Below are 21,097 nucleotides of genomic sequence, written 5' to 3' on the forward strand. Positions count from 1 at the left end.
CCAGGCAGACAATAACAATTTGCATGAGAACTAACAATTTGCATGGGAACTAACAAGTCACCACCAACCAGAAGAACAGGGGAAAGATCAAAAGGAAATGCCAGTCCACATGTCCTACCCACCTCCCAGAATTCTCCTCGCCAGAGTCCAACTTGGCTAAGAGATGCGCACGCCACCGGAAAGGACCCTAAGTCTGAGTGATTGTCCAGAGACAACCCGAAAACCCACCCCATCACCAAAAAACCTGAGACTGCGAGCCACATGGCAGAGCAGTCCTCGTGGGTTCCCTTACCCTCCTGCTTTCTGCCCGGGCGCCCTCTCCCAATAAAGTCTCTTGCTTTGTCAGCATGTGTGTCCCCTCAGACAATTCATTTGCGAGTACTAGACAAGAGCCCCCCCCCCCCCAGGCCTTAGAAGGGGTCTCCCTTCCTGCAACATTTACAATGCTATGGTACCATTTGGCCCTCTTGCCTCCATGGATGGAAGATGTGTCTGTGCTAGTGAAGTAACTTGCACTTTTAGATAATTTATAAGTGTTCTACAAAGCAAGCTATATGCTTGATTCAGTATAAGGAAAGAAAAAAACACACTAGGCAAGTATTATATTATTTCAAGAAAACATGAATTTGTTTCAAAGATGTGATGACAGAAAAGTTGCCTGAAATTTGGCAACCAGCAGTTGAAGCCTTTTCCAAAAAAAGATTCTAAAAGTGACACAGAAGTTGGAGAAAATTGACTATTAGCTTCCTTCAAACTGACCCCCCCCCCCATCAAGTACATAATTTTGAAGCATATTTAGCAGAAGGGATAACAGTTAAAAGGTAGTTTGCCTACTGATACAGAAGAACTGTGGTTCTTGAAGAATTAGAGAAAGGAAGATTTGATAGGTAAGTTTGATTAAAATCCTCATACTCTGTTTAAAGATGAAGAAGAGGATGAAATCACTTCAAAGAAGAAAGGCAGAGAAAAAAGGTATAGAGATGTTGCCTAAAATAACCAACTTTCTTATTCAGACAGTTCTCAAGTTAAGGCTACAAATGCAGGGTGCAGGATCAATGGATGATGAAACTTATTTAGAGTAACATAATTCTGTGCCATCCATATATTTTTCTCATTCTGCTCAACCTGGAAGTTTGGGTTCAAATAAATACAGGAAAAAATATCACTTACAAATTCAGTGAGAAGGAAGTGGCAAGCAAATATAAGGGAAATAATATCTGTATTAAGTATATATCAGGTCTGACAAATACCAAAACACCTACTGACATTTACAAAGCTTTCATTTATGTGGTGAATGGTGAACATCACCCTGCTTCCCCAAAACTGATTTTGAAGCCTCCCAAAGGAAAGAATAGTTATAGCAGTGCAAGCACTGCTGCTGGCATCAGTGAACAAGGATGACCTCTGGAGAGCTGTAGCCATGAAAAAGTCACTTTAAGTACCATGACAATGGTGAAGAGGAAAAGCAGGAGCAACAAATTCTTCCAAAGGAAGATCTTGCTTTCATCTGAATCATCGGAGATAACTAAAGAAGTGAAGTATCATGCCCAGCCACTGCTTTTTCCAACTAGAGCAGAAAGAAGGTTCAGGAAAAATGGAATAGAGGGTTTCAAAACTTAAAGGTGCCAAGTTGCAGGAGAAAATTCAGGTTCAGTTCTGAAAATGAAAGTCTGTGTTGTTTGGAAAAATTAAAGAGTAGACATATTACATTATTAGAAATGTAGTTTGTGATAAAATTAGTCTTGCTAATTTCACAACAGGTTCTTTTACTTATGTGTTTATTTTGAATAAAAAAGCAAATGCTGAACACTTATAGCCAGAATATTTTATTAATTTCAAGGTATTCTGTTAACTTTGTTTGCCTAATGATACAGAAGTAGCATCTACAATTATTTTTTCAAAGAATACTATTTGAATGTTGATTTTGCAACTCAGCCTTAATATACAGTTTTATATGAGCTATAATAGACTATTACAAAAATGTAAACTTTTCAATTGACTTAGAACTCTATTGCATTTATTGCTTTTGTATTTTACAGGCATTTTTGTATCCCCATTACCGAAGGTTTTGTCACTAAATGCATGCTTAAAAATCTAATATATTTTCTCCTGGATATTTCTTTAATAATATACTAACATAAAAGGAAGAAAGCAATGCTTAAATCTGATAAAGAAAACTATTTGTATGGAAAAGATGTTAAAAAGAATTTTGAAATTAGAAAACCAAATGCTGAAATGTTTATTATTTTTTTTTTATTTTTAGTAAACACCACTTATACCTTCTAGTTCCTAAGAGCCCACAAGACAAAGTCAAACACCTAAGTAGTACAGGAAAGGGCTCTTGCTTACCTTTCTTGCAACTCTTGGCCCTAATATAGCTAACCTGCACTGAAATTCCTACCATTCCCCCAAACACTGCATTTTCTTTGTTCACACTGTTGCTTCTGTAATGTCTTTTCTCTAGTTTATATGCCCATCAAATCTTTATGTATTCTTCAAAACTAGCTCAAAAGTTATTTCCTTTACAATGCCTTTCCTAGGAAAAAAAAAAAGTCCCCATTTCCATGGCAACCTTGTACATCTGTTTCATTACATCTACATTACAAATATCTGTTTATATGTCTGTCTCCCACTAAACTGAGCATCTAAGATGGGCCTTGACACACCGATATTTCCTCAATAAAGGTTTGATAACTGAAAGAATGGAAAGCAAAGTTTTGTCATCAAAAGGCTTGGGGTTAATATAGGCTCAATTCAAGGGCTTTCAATATCCAAACTAAAAGTAGCTGCTTGGAATTATTTGTCAATAATGGAGTTGGATGGCAACAGAACAAGGCTGAGAAGTCCAGGATCAGAAAGAGAAAAGTAAGGCCCTGAAGAGTAAAATGGGTCACTGAAAAAGTAGATATAGCTGATGAATGGTAGAAGGGGAACACTTGAATCTTCAGGCTTTGAATATCCAACCCAGTTCTCTTTAAGCATATACAGCTTCACATGGCATTTGAGACTCTCGAAGGCCTGGCTCCATCCTGCATTTGATGCTTTATACTCCACCATTTGCTTTCATGTGTGACCATACTCTTCAGTAAACAGAATTCCTTTTCTCATTATATATGCTCTTCTCTCAACTTCCATGCTGTTGTTCCCAGGATTTCCTACCTGTGCTCAAAATGTAAAACAACTACCACTGCCCTTATGCAACTTTCCATGCTTTTGCGTCTTCTCTATCCACCTCTGACTTTATTTAATGCCATTCTTGTAGCAGTAGTTAAATATAGGCTTGGCACCTACCAGGTGGGGTGGGCTTAGTGATTAATGAGGGCCAATCAGGTCATAGGTAGGCACAGTAAAGACAGCAGTGTTCCAGAAAGTGAGCAGTGGTTGTTCAAAGGTTAAAGAGGGAGGTCATCACATCTGGCTGGCTCATGCACTGTTGAATGCTCTCCCTCCGAGTGGAGGCTAAGGCACGAGTCTCCTCCTGAAAGCGGCGGTGTCCCTCCTCAGTAAGCCTCCAGAGGCCAGACCTTGGCCTTGCATTGGCCCCATCCTGAAGGCTGACTGGCGCCTTCTCAAAGCTGCCCAGGAAGCAAAGGTTGTGGCGGATGGTGCTTTTCCAGCCATCTGGAGCTGTCCAGAAAAAGGGGAAATGCTGTTGGGTGAAACTGTAGATCTCTTGCACATTGAGGCCACAGGGGGGGCTGTTTCTTAGTGCCAGAGCAATTAGGTGACTATAATTGAGGGGCGGCCGGGGCCAGGACTTCTCCTGGCTGTCGCCTTGACATACCTTCTGGCTCTGGAAGCACTCCCCTTTGTTTGGGGATTGGAGGGCCACAGAGGAGTTATCTTGTTCCTCAGTCTCCTCTTCTGTGAGCTCCCAGTCACCGGGGGAAGAGGTGACCCGCTTCTGTAGGGGAGACTGCTTGCTGGAGGAAGGTGACAGGGACTCCATCACTGTGGCCTCTGAGCAGTTAGACACTTCATCCTTTGGGAGTAGCTGAGGGGAAGGAAGTGTGCTCACCAGATCCTTTTTCTTACTGGGCTTTGGGGCCTCCTGGCTGCCAGGGGGGCACACAGTGTTGGGATTCACCCACATCCACAGGTTGGGTTCAGAGTTAGGACCATCTTTTCCAGGGCTGGGGCTCGTCTCTTGAGGTACTTTCAGAGTATCCATTACTCGGAGTCTGTATTTGGCAAGGGTCTGCTCAGCTAAGGGGCACTGGTCTGTGGTGCAAGGCAGGAAGAACTCATTTCCCATGTCCCAGTCCAGCAGCCCTGGGACCTGGCCATGGAGACTATACCAGAACTCAGGATTTTTTAGTTTTAGATCCATCTTTAGTGGAGATATAGGTGGAGAGAGACTTCCAAAAGGACAGAGGTCTCTGAGGCACTTCTCAAAGCCCTTGTTGGGGTACTGGTTTTGATGCAGTGTATCTCATCTAAAGAGTTTATCAGAAGGCCAGATAGAAGTAATGAAAAGGGGGGCACCAGTCTCACTGATTAATGGTTAGACTTGGAGAAACCCCAATATTCTGGAACAGAACTCTGGAAGTAACTAAAAAGAGCTTTTTAGCAGGAAAAATGTTCCGGATGGAATTTCTGAGCTTTCATTGGAAGCAGGGAGTCCCCATATAAGGACCTACAAATTTTGAACTATATACAAACTAAGGTGACTTGTATAACAAGTGCTTGTCTGGCATCTCTTTCAACTCTCACTGAGTTCATTTAATGAAGGAACAAACGTGCACAGATCACATTATATTTTGAGTCATTCTTAAATGTTTTAAAAAATCATTTCATTTTTAAAGTGCCTTTTGTGAAGTGCTTTCACATAGATGATCTCAACTGATTCCCATGACAGTCCTGTAAGATAACATAGTGGTATTATTAACCCCATGTTACAGATAAGGGAACTGAGATCTACATAATAATTAAGACTACATATCTAAGTAAGCAGCAAAGCTAGTTCCACAACCCATGCCTTCTGACCTTTTCTCTATACCCACTTAATCACAATCAAAATACTATATAAAGTAAGCAGCAATATGTGTAACCTGAGTTTTAGAGTAAGATGGTATCTATCAGAAGTTAATCTCTGTTAATTTCAAATCCATGCTAGAAATAAACCATGCTATTTTCAATCCTATTCTGGGAAACAGATGACTTCCCTCTCTCAGGTCACCTTCTCAGGAACTGAATTCTCAGCTGTACTCTGAAGACAGTAGGTTCAAAGTTTAGCTATAACATGAAAGTTCCTGAAAGCTCCAGAGTTTGACTTTCTAGTAAGTTCATCCCAAGGTCATTCTTGGGGGAAACAAAATGGAAAGAGTTAATTTGAGTCAGCACAAAATCCATCTAGAAAGTATGTGATTTCATTAAAACCATTACACAGAACTATACCTCAAAAATACCCAGCAAATGTCAAAGTGAGCTCTTGATGGGGCACACTAATCCCCCTTTTGTTTCCTCTCCACTCTTGTCCTATTCTATCCCAAATCATCCTCCATACAGAGAGCCAGTGATCTTTCTACTGTATCAATATAAAAATTAATAATAACATCAACTGCTAATACTTATTGAATGCTCTAAGCACTATGTGTGATTTAACTCATTAATCCTCAAAATAACTCTATGAAACAGGTACTCTTGTTATTCTCCCTGTATAAAGGAAACAATATAAGATAAAAAAGCTGAAGTCACACAGATAGTAAAAGTCAGAGCTCAGTTTCAAATCCAGGCAGCCTGACAGTGCTTTTATTCTCTATACTATAATCTCTTCTGTTTCTCTACTTCAACATAAAATCCTATGACTTAATGCAGCATAAAAGGCCCTCCAGAATCCCACTTCTGTTTACCTTTCCAGGCTAATTTATCACTTCAGCTTAGTTGCTTCATAGTCACCTATCAGAAATACTGAACTTCTGGGATTTTCACCATACCTCCCCTCATCTTTTGTTTATGTCCCTTTGCTCAAGTTGCCACCTCTACTTGGAATGGTCTACTTCAATTGCCTTGGCTTGACTGATCCCCACTCATCCTTTAAGACTCAAGGGTGTTTTCTCTAATAAAAATGCTGTTTCCATTCCCCACAGGGAATTAATGAATCTCCTTCCCAGTTGGGAACTGACCAGGATAAAGCATGGGACTAATCCTGAAATATTCAGCTTATTATGACAAGCCTAGAGGGACTGGAAGCATTTTAGCTCTCAGTACTTCTTTATCCCATAAGTAGAGGCTCTAGTGTTGTAGGACTTCTCTTCCATCTTCACCACAGAACACAGTCCAATATATAGGGATTGGCTAGTAAAACCAGATCATCACTGTGTATTTTATTTCTTTAAGCCTCATTAAAACACTTAATAAGTAGGTACTGAGCACATACCATGTTACAAGCAGTATGTAATATGTCTGGCAGATGAATAATACACAACTCAAGAAGATATAGAGCTAAATGGAGGATGCTAAATAGAGGAAGACAGACAAGTAAAGAGAAAATTAAAACACAGTGTGATGAGTGCTATACAATGCTAGGAGAGCGTAGAGAGAGAAAACCTAACCAAAATGATAGGAATTAAAAGGGCTCCCCATAGAAGGAGTTGCTTGAGCTAAGGCTTAAAAGGTACGTTACCCAGGGGCAGAGACATGGGGAATAGACTAGCACATGCCGACCAAGGACTTGGTACTTTGTCTCTTAAGTGTGCTCCAAAAAAGGGGCCAGAGCATTTTGCATGTGTTGTGAAAAAAATAAACTCATATTTGTGGGTATCTTGTTTTCTAGGCTCCTACCCACCCCAAATGTTGATATAGGCAAAAATGTTAGTGATTGATGAAATTGCATCATAAGCAGAGTAGGGCACACACACATACATTAATGGCCCAACAACAGCAGCAGTAGAAGTAGCACTTTTGCCTGCCATCAATTTTCAGAAGCATTCCTGCACCCAGACTTTGGTCTCCACTAAAAGAACTGGTAAAGAAGGTAGCTGATACACGTTTTGGGGCAGGAAAAAATCAGAAATGTCTAATAAATAAATCCTCTTGTTACAAACAAGAACACTTGTTACAAACAAGGACGTCAGGGGCAGTGTTAAAACGATGAACAGTCAACTTAAAGGGGCTCCTGCTAACAAACTGTGACTTTCTGATGCAGGTATTATGATTAATTAACACCAGCTTAGTTTTTAAGGGGCTATGAGTACATAATGACACCCAAATTTTTAAAAAGTGGTAATTGTAATAAAAAAAGAGAAAATGCTATAGGATATTTAAGTTTTCTTGCTTTTACATAAGAAACTCTTAAACATGCATGGGTGGTTTTTTTTTTTTTTTTTCATTTTAAGTATATGTCTATTTATAAAGTATAGATACGTACTTGCTTCTGTTGAAGGGCAGTCAGGAAAGAATACATGAGAAACAATGAGTAAGCCATATGTTGTCCTAGAAAAACAGGTACCATACCAATGTATACTGTGTTCATACGCTGCCTGAGCTCTTTTCCAAACTATGCACCCTGATCCTGGTGCTGTGTAAATCCATAGAAAGTATCTCTTTCTAATTCACACAGAGGAGCCATCCAGTCACCACGTACCCACAAATTATATATCTTGTCAGAGACAGCATCTTTTTTGTTTTATAATTCACACATAGCCAAGCAGTCATGTATACCAAGAACTGGTCACACAGATTAGTCCTAATGGTCAAACATAATAATAGGTCCAATAGGGTATTGCAAGATGATTAACAACATAATGTAAAGAAGAGAACTACCTAGGAAGACTCAATCCCTCATCTCCTAGGAGATGGAGCCTCTAAAAAGCCTTACTAATTATAATAAGATACAAATAAAAACTATATAAACCTTAATAGTACTAACAGACCAGATAAATATAGAAAAAAAAAACAGAATAACGAGTACTTCCAACATGCAGAAATTAAAGAATGCTTCATTTTGTTAAAGACAAGTCACCCTCCCCCCAAATAACTCTATGCAATAGAGAATCAGAAGTAGCATGAAATATCAAATAAAACATTATTATTAAAAGGATCTTAGCCAAAGCCCCATGGTTAAAATTGCCTTTAACTACACAACCATATTCTATAATTCCCCCAAAGAATCAATTAGTTGATAACCCATATTCTGTTACCTCAGCTTTCCTGAGATGGTATTTCTCTTTTCCTCTCAGTTGGATAAGATTATCAAAATCCTAGGAAAATGTAAAAAGAGTGAAATTCTAGGAAAATATCAAAATGAGCATAACAACTTAAAAAAGGAAAAACGTAAAGGCAGTAATAAAAAGGAAACAAATTAAACCCATGATGTTCATATTTTAGGGTAGGCTTAAATATAAGATCACAAATATATTTGTAACCATTGTATTCATGTAGGTTTAAAATGCTATTCAAACTGAAAGTGTTTTTAAAAAAAAGCCATGTTAAATTTGTAATTGTAGTTTAAAACTTTTAGGAAATTTAACTAATCAAATTGGCAATCAATATTTGGATGGTCAATAAATATTAGTTTTAAAAGTTTTGGTTATTATCTATTTGAATTTAATAAAATTGAGCAGTAAACAAAGCACAAATAATAGCAAATATTCCTCTCTATGTACAAAAGTCATTGCACGCTAAAGAATTTATGAAAGATTTTATTATTTTAACACTATTTTTATTAGCTTCTCTCTTTATTAATCAGATTGAATTTTCAAGCTCCTGGAGACAGGCTCACTGTTCTCACATAGAGAAAAATAGAGAAAACAACAGAGTTCAATTTTGGACATTTTAATTTTAAAGTAGCTGGGCTTGTCCATGTAGCAAATTGTAGTAGGCTGCTGAAATAGATCATTGCCAATTGATTCACCAACTTATCTCTGCTACACCTTACTGAGCTTCAGTTTCCTCATTTATAAAATGAGGATAATAAAAAAAATCCTAACTAGTTATTGAGACTATCAAATGACATAATGTATATCATTAGTTAATGTATAATGTACTTCAAGACCTAGTTTTATTGCTTGACACATAAGTTCCATAAATGTAAACTTTTATGTTGTTATTTTTAAGGAGAACATGTTTTTTCTTTTTTCAGATTTTTATTGGAGTATAATTTCTTTACACTGTTGTGCCAGTTTCCACTCTATAACAAAGTGAATCAGCTGAATTTATACATATATCCCCATATAACCCCCTCTTGAGCCTCCCTGCCACACTCCCTATCCCACCCCTCTAGGTCATCACCAAACATCGAGTTGATCTCTCTGTGTTATGCAGCAGCTTCCCACTAGCCATCTATTTTACATTTGGTGGTGTATATACGTCAATGCTACTCTCTCACTTTGTCCCAGTTTCCCCTTCCCACCCTCCCTGTGTCTGCAAGTCTGTTCTCTACATCTGTGTCTTTATTCTTCCCCTGCCACCAGGTTCATCAGCACCTTTTTTTAGATTCCATATATATGCATTAGCATATGGTATTTGTTTTTCTCTTTCTGATTCCTTAAAAAAATAAAAATAGAACTACCATATGACCCAGCAATCCCACTACTGGGCATATACCCTGAGAACACCATAATTCAAAAAGATACATGTACCACAATCTTCACTGCAGCACTATTTACAATAGCCAGGACATGGAAGCAACCTAAATGTCCATCAACAGATGAATGGATAAAGAAGATGTAGCACATATATACGATGGAATATTACTCAGCCATAAAAAGGAATGAATCTGAGATATCTGTAGTGAGGTGGATGGACCCAGAGACTGTCATACAGAGCGAAGTAAGTCAGAAAGAGAAAAACAAATACTGTATGCTAACTCATATATATGGAATCTGAAAAAATGGTACTGATGAACCCAGTGACAAGAATAAAGATGCAGATGTAGAGAACGGACTTGAGGACACAGGGTTTGGGGGGTGGCGAAGGGGAAGCTGGGACAAAGTGAGAGAGTAGCATTGACATATATACACTACCAAATGTAAAATAGCTAGCTAGTGGGAAGCTGCTGCATAAAACAGGGATACCAACTCGATGATGGGTGATGACTTAGAGGGGTGGGATAGGGAGGGTAAGGAGGGAGTCGTAGGGGGGATGGGATATGGGAATATATGTATAAATACAGCTGATTCACTTTGTTGTATGGCGAAAACTGGCACAACAGTGTAAAGTAACTGTATTCCAATAAAGAGCTTAAAAAAAAAAAGAAATGAAACTGAGTTATTTGTAGTGAGGTGGATGGACCTAGAGTCTGTCATAGAGAGTGAGAACTTGGTTCTTAAACATGGATATATCACACAGAAATCATATTGAAAAATAAACAAGATTTATTTTAATGACTATGCATGGAATGCTTACTTAGCAATCTTGAGATCGGATTTTAATTATTAGTTTGGGAGTTGCAATCTGAACTTAAAAATTTTAATCCAACAAAACTTTGAGCCTTACTTAATTTCAAAACTTTGAGAGTCCTGAAATCAAAAGCACCCAAGGAAGCAAAGCATGTCTTTATTTGGAATACTTTTCCCAAGTGTTCTGAGACTCTTTGAAAGCCAAGAGTTCCTTGTTTATTGCTACTTTTTGCTTGTTTTCTTCTCCAAGGGTTCAATCTCAAGAGCCTGGGCAGGGGAAGGGAACTTTCTACAAGACAAAACAGAACATAAAAACAAATAACAACTGTATCAAGATAGTACATCCCAGGATGAGTTTCACACAGTTTCCTGCAAAGCTCTTCTTAATGCGAAGGATTTTAAGAAGGATGACGTGATTTGTGAAGAACATAAGTCAGGATCTTAAGTGCAGTACATGTTTCACACCACGTCAGCTGTTTTTTGTTATTCTCAAGAGGACAACTCTCACCAACACAAATATATTGAACATACTTTGGTAACCCTCTACTCTGCTCCAAAGATATAAGAAATAATAAATAAAAATATATACAGAGACAGACAGACCATAAAAGACAGTCAAGTTCAAATACAAGAAAAATAGCTCACTAGATCAGAAACACAAAATAACGAGTGGAACTGAGGTCACCAGCTTGCTGGACTATGGATTATCAAGAAGGAACTGGAAGTCAGGAATTTGGTTTCTTTTGAGGGAAAGGAAACCAAAAGTCAGGGACTAAGATGGGGCTACCTCTGCTTGTGAAAAGAAGCTAATACTGCTGCCAAACTCTGGCAAACTGCAGGTATGAGAAAAGAAAGTTAAAAACCGAACCTTGCTGCCTGATGCTGAGTCAAGCTGCTCACTAGCTATTGTAACTGGTCCTATTGGATATTCTGGATCTGTGGTACCTTCAGTAACATCATGAGGGAGTAATTTGGAACTGCCATTCTGAGATCTGGTAGCGGATTGAAGCCTGAAGGGCTGGGAGGAAGCAACCAAAAAACTTCTTGATAGGGATAGATAATTAGGCTAATGAATAGAGGTAGATGAGAGAGAGAAAACAAAAACCTTCCATTCAAATTAAGCTGAAAACTGAAATCCCAAAACACATAAAGACATTTAATAAGAAAAATTAACAGCCAGATCATTAATTCATTCGAGATAGCAATAGCATTATGGAGTGATCTGGAAAATAAACTATGTTTAGGATACTCAAAGAGATAAAGAATCAACATATTAAAAATGTATGCAATGAAAGAAACCAGTAGAGATGAAAAGAAAGCAATTTAAAAATATGGAAATAAAAATGTCACTGAAAATTTAAATACACAATAGATGAGACACATTTGATTGGACATGGCCAAAGAGCAAACTGGTAAATTGGAAGATACAGAAGAACTCACCCAGCATGTAGCAGGTAGTAATAAAAAGACAAAAATACAAAAGAATAGTTAAGATACATGGAAGATATATTCATCTATTTCATCTAATAGAAAGTTCAAAAGAATATGGAAAGAATAATAAAGAATCGATAACTGAAGAGAAATTGCTAATTACTTTCCAGATTTGAAGAAAGACATGAGTTCTCAGATCAAAAGTCCACTGAGCACGATAAATAAAAATCAACCCACTTACAGACACAGTGAACAAAACCTCATAACATCAAGAATAAAGTGTCAGGAAAGGTGGCTGTTTGAAACAATGACAGTGTTGCCAAGTTGGGTGCTGATGAAGGTGTGCTGGCCCTTGGAATTTCTGAGAAACCACTAGTACCTTCTGCCCTTGTCATCTGAAATAATCTTCTTTCATTATTTCCAAGATTATTTCAAATGCAATATGCCACTGAGACACTTAAGTTTTGTTCCATAGCCATTAGAATACAGATCTCAGAGGTGTGTGTGCCTAGCTATATAGAAGAAAATTACCTCCCACTACTCTTCAGCTGTGAGAAAGTTGTAGATATTGATGCTCATATAAGCTGTGTTGGGAGTAGGCTAATTGCTGAAGCTAAGACTTTAACTAATAAAGCCAGAATGGAGACACAGAATCACTGGTTCACTTACAAAAGGACAATGACACTGGATAATATAGCCCAGTTTGAGTCAAACCTGGATGTGGAATTTGGAGAAGAAGATGCAGATCAGATAAGATGATCCATTCCTTTGTTTCATGTGGATCCTCTGGAATCTTTGTACAGTATGATGGTTGAGCAATTGGCTTTGCCTCAAAGGGTGCTGAGAGCTCCTTGCAGGAAGTTTAACACAAGGTACCTCAGAGTTTTTTTTTTTTTAAGAATTAATTTACATAGATTAAAATGCATAAGAACATATATATTCAATATGATCAATTTTGACAATTGTATACACCCACGTATACACCACCCAAAACAAGATGTGGAAGATTTCTGTCACCCCAGAGGGTCTTCTCATCCCCTTTCCAGTCAATCTTCACTCACCCTTGCAACTACTTTCTGTTTTCTATCACCATATATTAGTTGTGCCTGTATTTGTACTTTATGTAAAAAGAATTATACAATCATCATAATAAATAATAATAAAGCAATGATCTTAAGAGCCACTAGAAGGGAAAAATGCTTCTTTCTAAAGGAAGATGAACTACTCTGGGGGCAAGCAACATGGATACTAGAAATATTTAAACATGATTAATAAAACCATCAACCTGGATCTCTGTACCCAACTAATACCTCATGAGGGCAAAATAAAGACATTTTCAGTCTTTAATTAGAGTTAACCATCTACAGCCTGTCATTACATATACAATGTAGTTTAGAAATAAGAGAAGTGAAGCCAGAGAGAAATTATGGGGATAAAGAGAATCAACAATAAGCAAAGCAACTGATAAACTATGTCTAATGTGACTATAAAATTATAAGTGATCTTGTGTTTAAAATGGAAGACTAAAACTCTATCCAAAAATAATAAGGGGTTCAAACGGGTAGTTCAAGCATACTAATGTCCTTGCCGTAGTTAGGAGGATACAAATACCAAATAACCAAAGAATTTCCTAGAACATTATATATATAATAAATATCATACATATATATGATATTTAAGTACAAACAATATGAATAGCAGCCAAATCAGCAGAGATAATCAGGGACAAAGAAGCTAGAAAAGCTGATGTTAAACTGAAAACAAAAAAACAAAGGAGAAATGAGTCAAAAATATCAATAAACATAATAATTGTAACTGTAAACAAATTAACCTCACCTAATAAAGACAAGATCGCTATAACAGTTTTTTTGTAATCTAGTTATATGCTATTTATAAGAGCTACATCTAAAACAAAACCACACCAAAATATTACAGTATAAAAAATACAGAATAAAAAATGATAAGCAATAACAAAATAGAAAAACTTGGCATGCCAATACTAATATCAGAGAAAATAGAATTAAAAGCAAAAAGCATTAATAATAAAGAGATAGACTCCATAATCATAAAAGAAACAACGCACCATGGACTTGGATGCATGTCACAAGGTGGCAACAAAACAAATAAAGCAATAACTGACAGGATTATAAGGAGACACTTCCAAATACAGAAATAAATCAGAGAATTATACTCCCTATCATAAACAGATGTGGAAGAAAAAATAATAGGAAGCTTCAGACAATAAAATTTAAAAGACAAACCTATATATATAGAAAATACACATTCTTTTCAAGAATTTACAAAAACTTACCACCTAGTAGGTCACAAAGGAAGTCTCAAAATTTCAAATAACCTATATGATATATATCCTTCTTTGAGCCAATGCAATTAACCATGAAATATGGCAAAATAATAATAAAATAAAACATTGCTTAGAAACTTCAAAAATCACTCTTTAAAATCTCATCAAAGAGATGAGAATGAAAATTACAACATATTAAAATGTGAACAACAAAAACAGTATATTCTGAAACTTGTGAGATGCAGTAAAGTGGTATTTGGAGGGGAATTTATAACTGTAAATGAATAACTTTATTTAAAAGTAAAGCATATTGCATATTTATGATATCTTCCACCAAAGAAGATAGGAAAAAACCAACAAAATGAATAAGCCTTATTAGTGAACGTAAAAGACCACCTTAATAAATTAAGAGATACACACACAATATTTACATGTTGGATGGATCAGTATTGTAAAAATATCAAATATTATGCAATTTACTCTAAAAATCAGTATTATTCCATTCAAAATCCTCAAAGAATTATTAAGAAAAGCAACTTTTCAAGCGATCTTCATATTATAGAGAAGAACAAAAAGCCCAGAATACTGAAGACATATTAAAGAAAATACAATAAGGATATCTGCCCTACCAGACACCAACACTTATTACAAAGCTATAATAAATTAAGACAATGTTATCAAAATAGGGAAGACAAAAAGGCCAAAGAACAGAGTCCAGAAACAAAACGCACCATCATTACACTCTAGTCCTCTTCTGTTTTTCTCTTTAGTATTTATAATTCTTTAACATGCTATATAATTCTATAATTTATTTTGCTGATTGTCTGTGTCTGTCCCTTAAATTATAAGGTCAGTGAAGACCGAGATTTTTGTCTGTGTTTGTCTGTTTACAATGAAGAGTGCCTAGAAGATGGTCTGGCTCAAAGCAGATGATCAATAAATATTGGTTGAATGAATAAATAAAAACCTAAATGTGGAAATCAAAACTGGATTTTTAAAGAAGAAAATCCAGGGGAATAAATATATTTATGTCCTTGAAATAGGTAAGAATCTCTTAGAAATACACACAAAAAGGATTACATAAAAAATTAAAATTAGCACACACATAGCATTATAAACAATGATTAAAAACAAGCTACAACAGAAGATTTCTGAGACACACAAACAGAACACATAAGGAACTCTGACATATCAATACAAAAAGGACAAACAACCCAGTATAATAGGCAAAGGATATGAAAAGGCCCATTTACAGAAAAAAAAAAAAATCTGAATGGTCAATATACACACAAGAAATGCTCAACCTCACTTGTAATCAGAGAAATGCAAATTAAAACAAAAATCAGATATTACACACTGTCAAATTAACAGTATCTAGTAAATTTGAAGATACTTAAAATTTACTACCCGAGAAATTTACTTTTAGGTATATGTTATAGAAAAAGTCTTGGACATGTACACACTAAGAAACACATAAGAGAAACAGCACTGTATGAAATGGTAAAGCAAACAAAAAATAGGTAACAACCTAAATGTCCATTGCAGTTTGAAAAGAATATACACATTTGGGTATAATCATTATAATGGATTACTTTAATATTAGAGTAATGAACCAAAGTTACACATAACAATATCGATTAATTTCAGAAGTATTATTTTGACTGAAAAAGTTGCAAATGACTATATGCCATAATTTAAATGAAATTTTAAAAACTGCAACACAACAGTATTTTAAGTATCTAGATTTAAAACCATGTAGAGAAAGTTTAAAACTATGCAAACGGAGAAAATAAAATACGATTAGTGAGGAGTACACACGGAGTTTCAACCATGTCTGTAATGTGGGAAAAATAAATCAATTAGGAGATACCAATTCACACCTATCTTTTGGCAAAAATTTAAAAAATAATATCAAATTTTGACAAGAATGGTGGGAAACACTCTCATCCACTAATTGTGGTAAATTGGCACAGCCATTTTAAAGGGTAATTTGTCAGTGTTTATTAAAAGTTACAATCTGACTACCTTAAGATTCAGAATTTTTTACTTTTCATGTGTATACCCTAGAAAATATTTGTGTGCTTAAGAAAACACATGTACGAGAGTGCTCCACATAATACCGCTTGGAATGCTGAAAAACAGCTAAGTGTTCATTAATACAGAAATAGGTGAATTAAACATGGTAAAAGCCACACAAAGGAATACTATGCAGCTTTTACAAAGATAAAATTATCTGTAAGAAGACTGAATTCAAACCAGAATTGTTTGCAGAAAAAAAAAAATCAAGCTGTAGAAGATAATGGTAAACTACGGTTAACCACAGGGCTGCCTGTAGTGAGGAGAGGACCCAGGTGTAGGTATTGATGACCAAACGCCTACCTGTAGTGATGAGAAGTACTCTGATGTGGCAGAGCTGATCAGGAGACTGCCTATAGAGAAGAGAAGTACCTACTACTACAGCGGCACTAGCTCGGAAATCCGCCAACGCAAAAAACAAACACACTCGCAAGCGGGAGCTCTGCACGCGTCTTCCCGAACGGTAAGAGTCTGACGTTAGCAAACTGACACACGTAAAGGAGATGTGGGCGGAGCTAACAAGAAGCCCACCAATAAAAATGAGACAGATTCTAGAATGAGCAGGCTACCCATAAGCCTGCTTGTATGATGAAGAGGACACTTACGTGGGGAAGGCTGTCCATAGGTTGCCTATAAAGAGGAGAAAAACCCTTGCTGTGGGCAGGCATAACGAGAAGCCTCCTGAGAGAAAAATATCCTAGTGTTGACGAAGCTGAGCATAGGATTGCCTGCATGATATGAAAGGCCCTGGCATGTATTGAGATAAAAGAGAACTGTAGAGAGGGAGCCTGCCATAGTCAGAGGTAAGCCAATAGGAAAGAGAAGAACTTTTGTTCGGTTGTAACTGCCCAGACGCCTGCTTACACAGAAGAGAAGGACCCTGGTTTGGGAGGGTATGACTAAAAGCCTTGCAATAAAGAATACCAGGAACCTTAATATGGGTGGGGCTAACGAGAGGCTGCCTATGGTATTAAGAAGGACTTGATGTAGATGGGGCTGTCCAAAGATTTGCCTGTAATGACTAGAAGGACACTGTTGTTTGGAACTGGTGGAGGTGCTTGCCTATATTGATAACAAGGATTCAAAACTGGCTGACGTATTAGGGGTCTGTTTGAAAAAAATGAGGAAAACTCTTGTGTGGTGGGATAAAAGAGAAGCCTGACTGTCATAATAAAGAGAATCAAAGATGGCCATGGCAATGGAGAAGCTTATGGATCTAGAGTTATATGCTTTTCTGGGGACTGGGTGTTAAATAATAATGGGGTGGCAGTTTGGATCTGGTTCTATGGAAAGAGCAGCTGTGGAGTGGGTAAACCCAAGGTCCGGGTGGGAAGTTGTCTTCAGGTATATCAGGAAAGTGGGAAGAGGACCCATTGGGTGAGAGACCTAGTCGAGGAGTGTAAGTCTCTATGTGTGACTGGGATAGGCATAGAAATGTGAAGAGTGGAAGTGGGGCTCCTGATAGAAGAATGACTATAGTTTAAGAGAAAATACTCCTGAGTTAAACAGTTCAAATAACAATAACCTAAAATTCCACATGAGAATAATTTCTGTTAAAGTTACAGTGAAGACATATAGGTGCTATTTAACATCAACAAATTAACAGTAAGGTCTACTTCCTGTAATAATAGGCATAATGAGGGGAAAATACTTATATAAGTGGGGGTTGTCCATATGTATGTGGAGAGCATTTCAGGGCCAATTTTGTGTAGGTGGAGACTGGCTTAGGGAGTAAGCATCCTATTCTGGGCAGGGTACTATTATTCTTGGTTGACATACTAACCATGAAATCTCCCTGCAGGGCTCTCTTCAGCCCAAGACCACAGCATATTTCTGAATGAAGACTTATTCCTTACAGAATTGGTCCCCTTAATATAATTGTTAGTTATAGAGTTCCCAGATTTTTTGACTTTGAGGCTCCTCATCACAACCCTTTTAGGACAGACATGTCTCAGCCATCCATTAACCCCAGATAACTGGTTCCCCAAAAGACGATGTTGCTCACATCCTGAAGGAATTACCCTCCCTCTGGGAGTGGAGCCACCTACATTCTTTCTGTGAATGTTGTTTACACTCAGTCACTGCTTACATCATCCTCCCTTTACAGTGGGGAATGTAATTACATCTCAGCAAAGAGACTTCTGGTCTTACTCTAACCCCAGGCCCCTACACTCTGATGCCCGACCATCCTCGATCATGTATTCAAAGAAAGAGTTGAACAGTAGAATCTGGTGGTCACCTTCATGTGGTCAAATAAAGATAAAAGGCCAGGGCTGAAAATCATCCCACAACAGAGCATGCCTTCCAGCTGAGGGAGCAGGGGTGGGGGTGAGGAGGGCGGGCAAGACTTTCCTTCCAACACATTTAATATTCTTGATATTGGCAAAAAAAAACTCAGGAACCAGCTTCTGGGCTTATTCTGAGAAAAATATATAAACTGGTTTGTGAGGTGATAACCTTGATCAGGCAGAAAATGTCCCAGTTTGTTGTGTATTATCTGGATAGACTTTAAGTATTTTGATGAAAATACACAAAGGCCAGATTGGTAGAAACTGAATGATTTACATAATTTCTTTATGAATTTTATATAATTTAGAATTAGTAAAGGAAACATTTAAAACTTTTCGTGTATGTAGTTTGTATTCTGTTTTTACAATTTGGAGACAGTTTGGTTTTGTGATTTTAGGGGGCAATTTTATTGCTATTCCATTATAAACCATATATTCTAATTCTTAACTCATGATATATACATTAATTTCTTTTTTTAAATATACTTACAGGTTTATTCGAAGATTAAATCCCATTGCCTAAACACATTACTCCATAAATGGTATTATAAACTGCTGTTGATAATACATAGTGTTATGTTTGGTATTATTTTGGTAGAATGAGTGAAAGCAAGATTCTATTCCAATATTGGAATAGACTGCCAAAGAGGAAGGCAGCATTCCCTCCCTCTCCTTCAAGGTCACATAGAGGTAGTAATATCTGCCAGGACCTAGGTCAAGGTTGCCCGTCCCAGAATTGCAGGAGATAATTGGTAGAAGCATTAAAATGTTCTCTTTTTTTTACGTTAATTTCTTAATTTCAAAATTGGTTTACAATGAATTTTACCAACCACCAAATCATTACTTTTTAATGCTTATGCACTTCATGTTGATTAGTAAACTATTTTTTCTCCTTGTTTGGCAATCTTATACTAATTTTTTCATGTTTCATACAGACATTTCCTAATAACATAATTCTCCCATTTCAGAATTAACCCAGACATTGAAGGAGAGTTCCCAGCCTTGTTATAGCTAATTTCCTCCCAAGACTCAGCCTATCAGTTCCCTCATCCCTTTAGATATGTATGAGGGTGAATCAAAAATTATCCACACTCTGGTTATATCAGAACTTCTGTTGGCCTCACTGTCTTATCAGCGCTTTCCATTCAAGGTTACTGTCTCCCCAGTCACTGCTGTGCAGGTGTGAACGTGTTATATCAGTTCATTTGTAATTGTGGTGCGAGCAAAAATGGGTGCCCCACTTGTGATTTGCATGAAAGAAGAGCAGCGTGCAGTGATTTGTTTTTTGTGGTCTGAGGGTGTGCATATCCACACACTTCTGCCCACACTGTCGACAGTCTGCCAAAACTTTGTTTTGAGGTGTTAAAGCATCCTCCCTATAGTCCTGATCTTACTCCATCAGGCTTTCACCTGTTTGGTCTCCTGAAAGTAGCCCTGCGAGGGCAAAAATTCACTTCTGATGAAGAAGTGAAGACAGCAGTGCATTCATGGCTCACAGCTCAGCCTAAAACATTTTTAAATGAGGAAATATGAAAGCTTATTGACAGATGGACAAAGTGTATTGAAAAGCAAGGAGATTATGTCAGAAAATGATGTATTTGTCTCTTCTAAAAGTTAATTAAAATAAATTCTACAGCCAGAGTACGGGTAATTTTTGACTCACCCTTGTACATGAAGGAGCTTTGTGGTAAACAGAAAATTGGTAGCAGTCAACAGCCATAGGAAATCAAATACCCAAGCTCACTAGCATCAAACAGCAGGAGATATCAGCCATGTCAGGGAACAAGTAGGACTCACTGAACCCAGAGCATCTGACACTACACATTAAGTTGTGAGGATATGGACTTTGTATGTACTAGGGCTATGTCTTTCTGTATGTATAAAGGTCTGGTCTGGCATGGTTTGAGAGGCCTTCTATGCATAGATTTTAAGTGCTAAGATAGCAGTCTTTTACGAGGAATGTATCATTTAGTTAGGTAGAAAATTGCTAGGAAATTGTCTTTCAAATATTATTTTGAGATTTTTATGAAGTTTTCAGAAGTTTACAGAAGGAGGAGATTTTTCATCTTTGGTCTTTTTGGCACATTTTTATTTGCATTATATTTTAGAAGTTTAGTTTCTATTTTGATATATTATTATTTGCTTATTCATTTGTATATTTACTTATTAATTTATAATTGCCACCATAAACCTACTAACCAGCCTGAGAATGAAGACATTAACAGAAACTCTTATCTGCCTATGATGGCCCCTCCCCCTCATGCACTTTGCCCCTTTCCTTCTCCAATCAAAAGTATGTTTATTCTGAATTTTGTGTTATAATTCTCTCCCTTTACTTTAAAAATTGAGATGAAATTCACATAATATAAAATGAACAAGTTTAAAATGTACAAGTTAGTGGCATCTAATACATTCACAATGTGTGCAGCATTCACCTCTATTTAGTTCCAAAACATTTTTATCATCACAAGTGGAAACCTTCTACCCATTAAGCAGTCACTCCCTAGAGTGCCCACATTCTTGGCTCATAGCCGTGCCACTCCAACCTCTACTTCCATCATCACATCTCCTCTCCCTCTGTTTCTGTTGGCACATCAACTTCTCTGATTCCAATCCTCCTGCTTCCTTCTTATAAGGAACCTTCTGGTAACATAAGGCCA

At 37.0% G+C, this 21,097-nt stretch overlaps 1 protein-coding gene across 1 annotated transcript; it reads right to left on the reverse strand.

Moving 5' to 3' along the window:
• Window positions 1-2,711: 2,711 nt before the first annotated feature.
• On the reverse strand, window positions 2,712-4,617 carry FOXR2 (forkhead box R2). The gene has a single exon (XM_057717299.1). It carries the CDS (start codon window positions 4,328-4,330, stop codon window positions 3,386-3,388), a length of 945 nt encoding a protein of 314 aa, XP_057573282.1. The 5' UTR covers window positions 4,331-4,617; the 3' UTR covers window positions 2,712-3,385.
• Window positions 4,618-21,097: the final 16,480 nt, after the last annotated feature.

Source organism: Hippopotamus amphibius, chromosome X (genome assembly GCF_030028045.1).
Source record: "Hippopotamus amphibius kiboko isolate mHipAmp2 chromosome X, mHipAmp2.hap2, whole genome shotgun sequence".
Classification (NCBI taxonomy): domain Eukaryota; kingdom Metazoa; phylum Chordata; class Mammalia; order Artiodactyla; family Hippopotamidae; genus Hippopotamus; species Hippopotamus amphibius.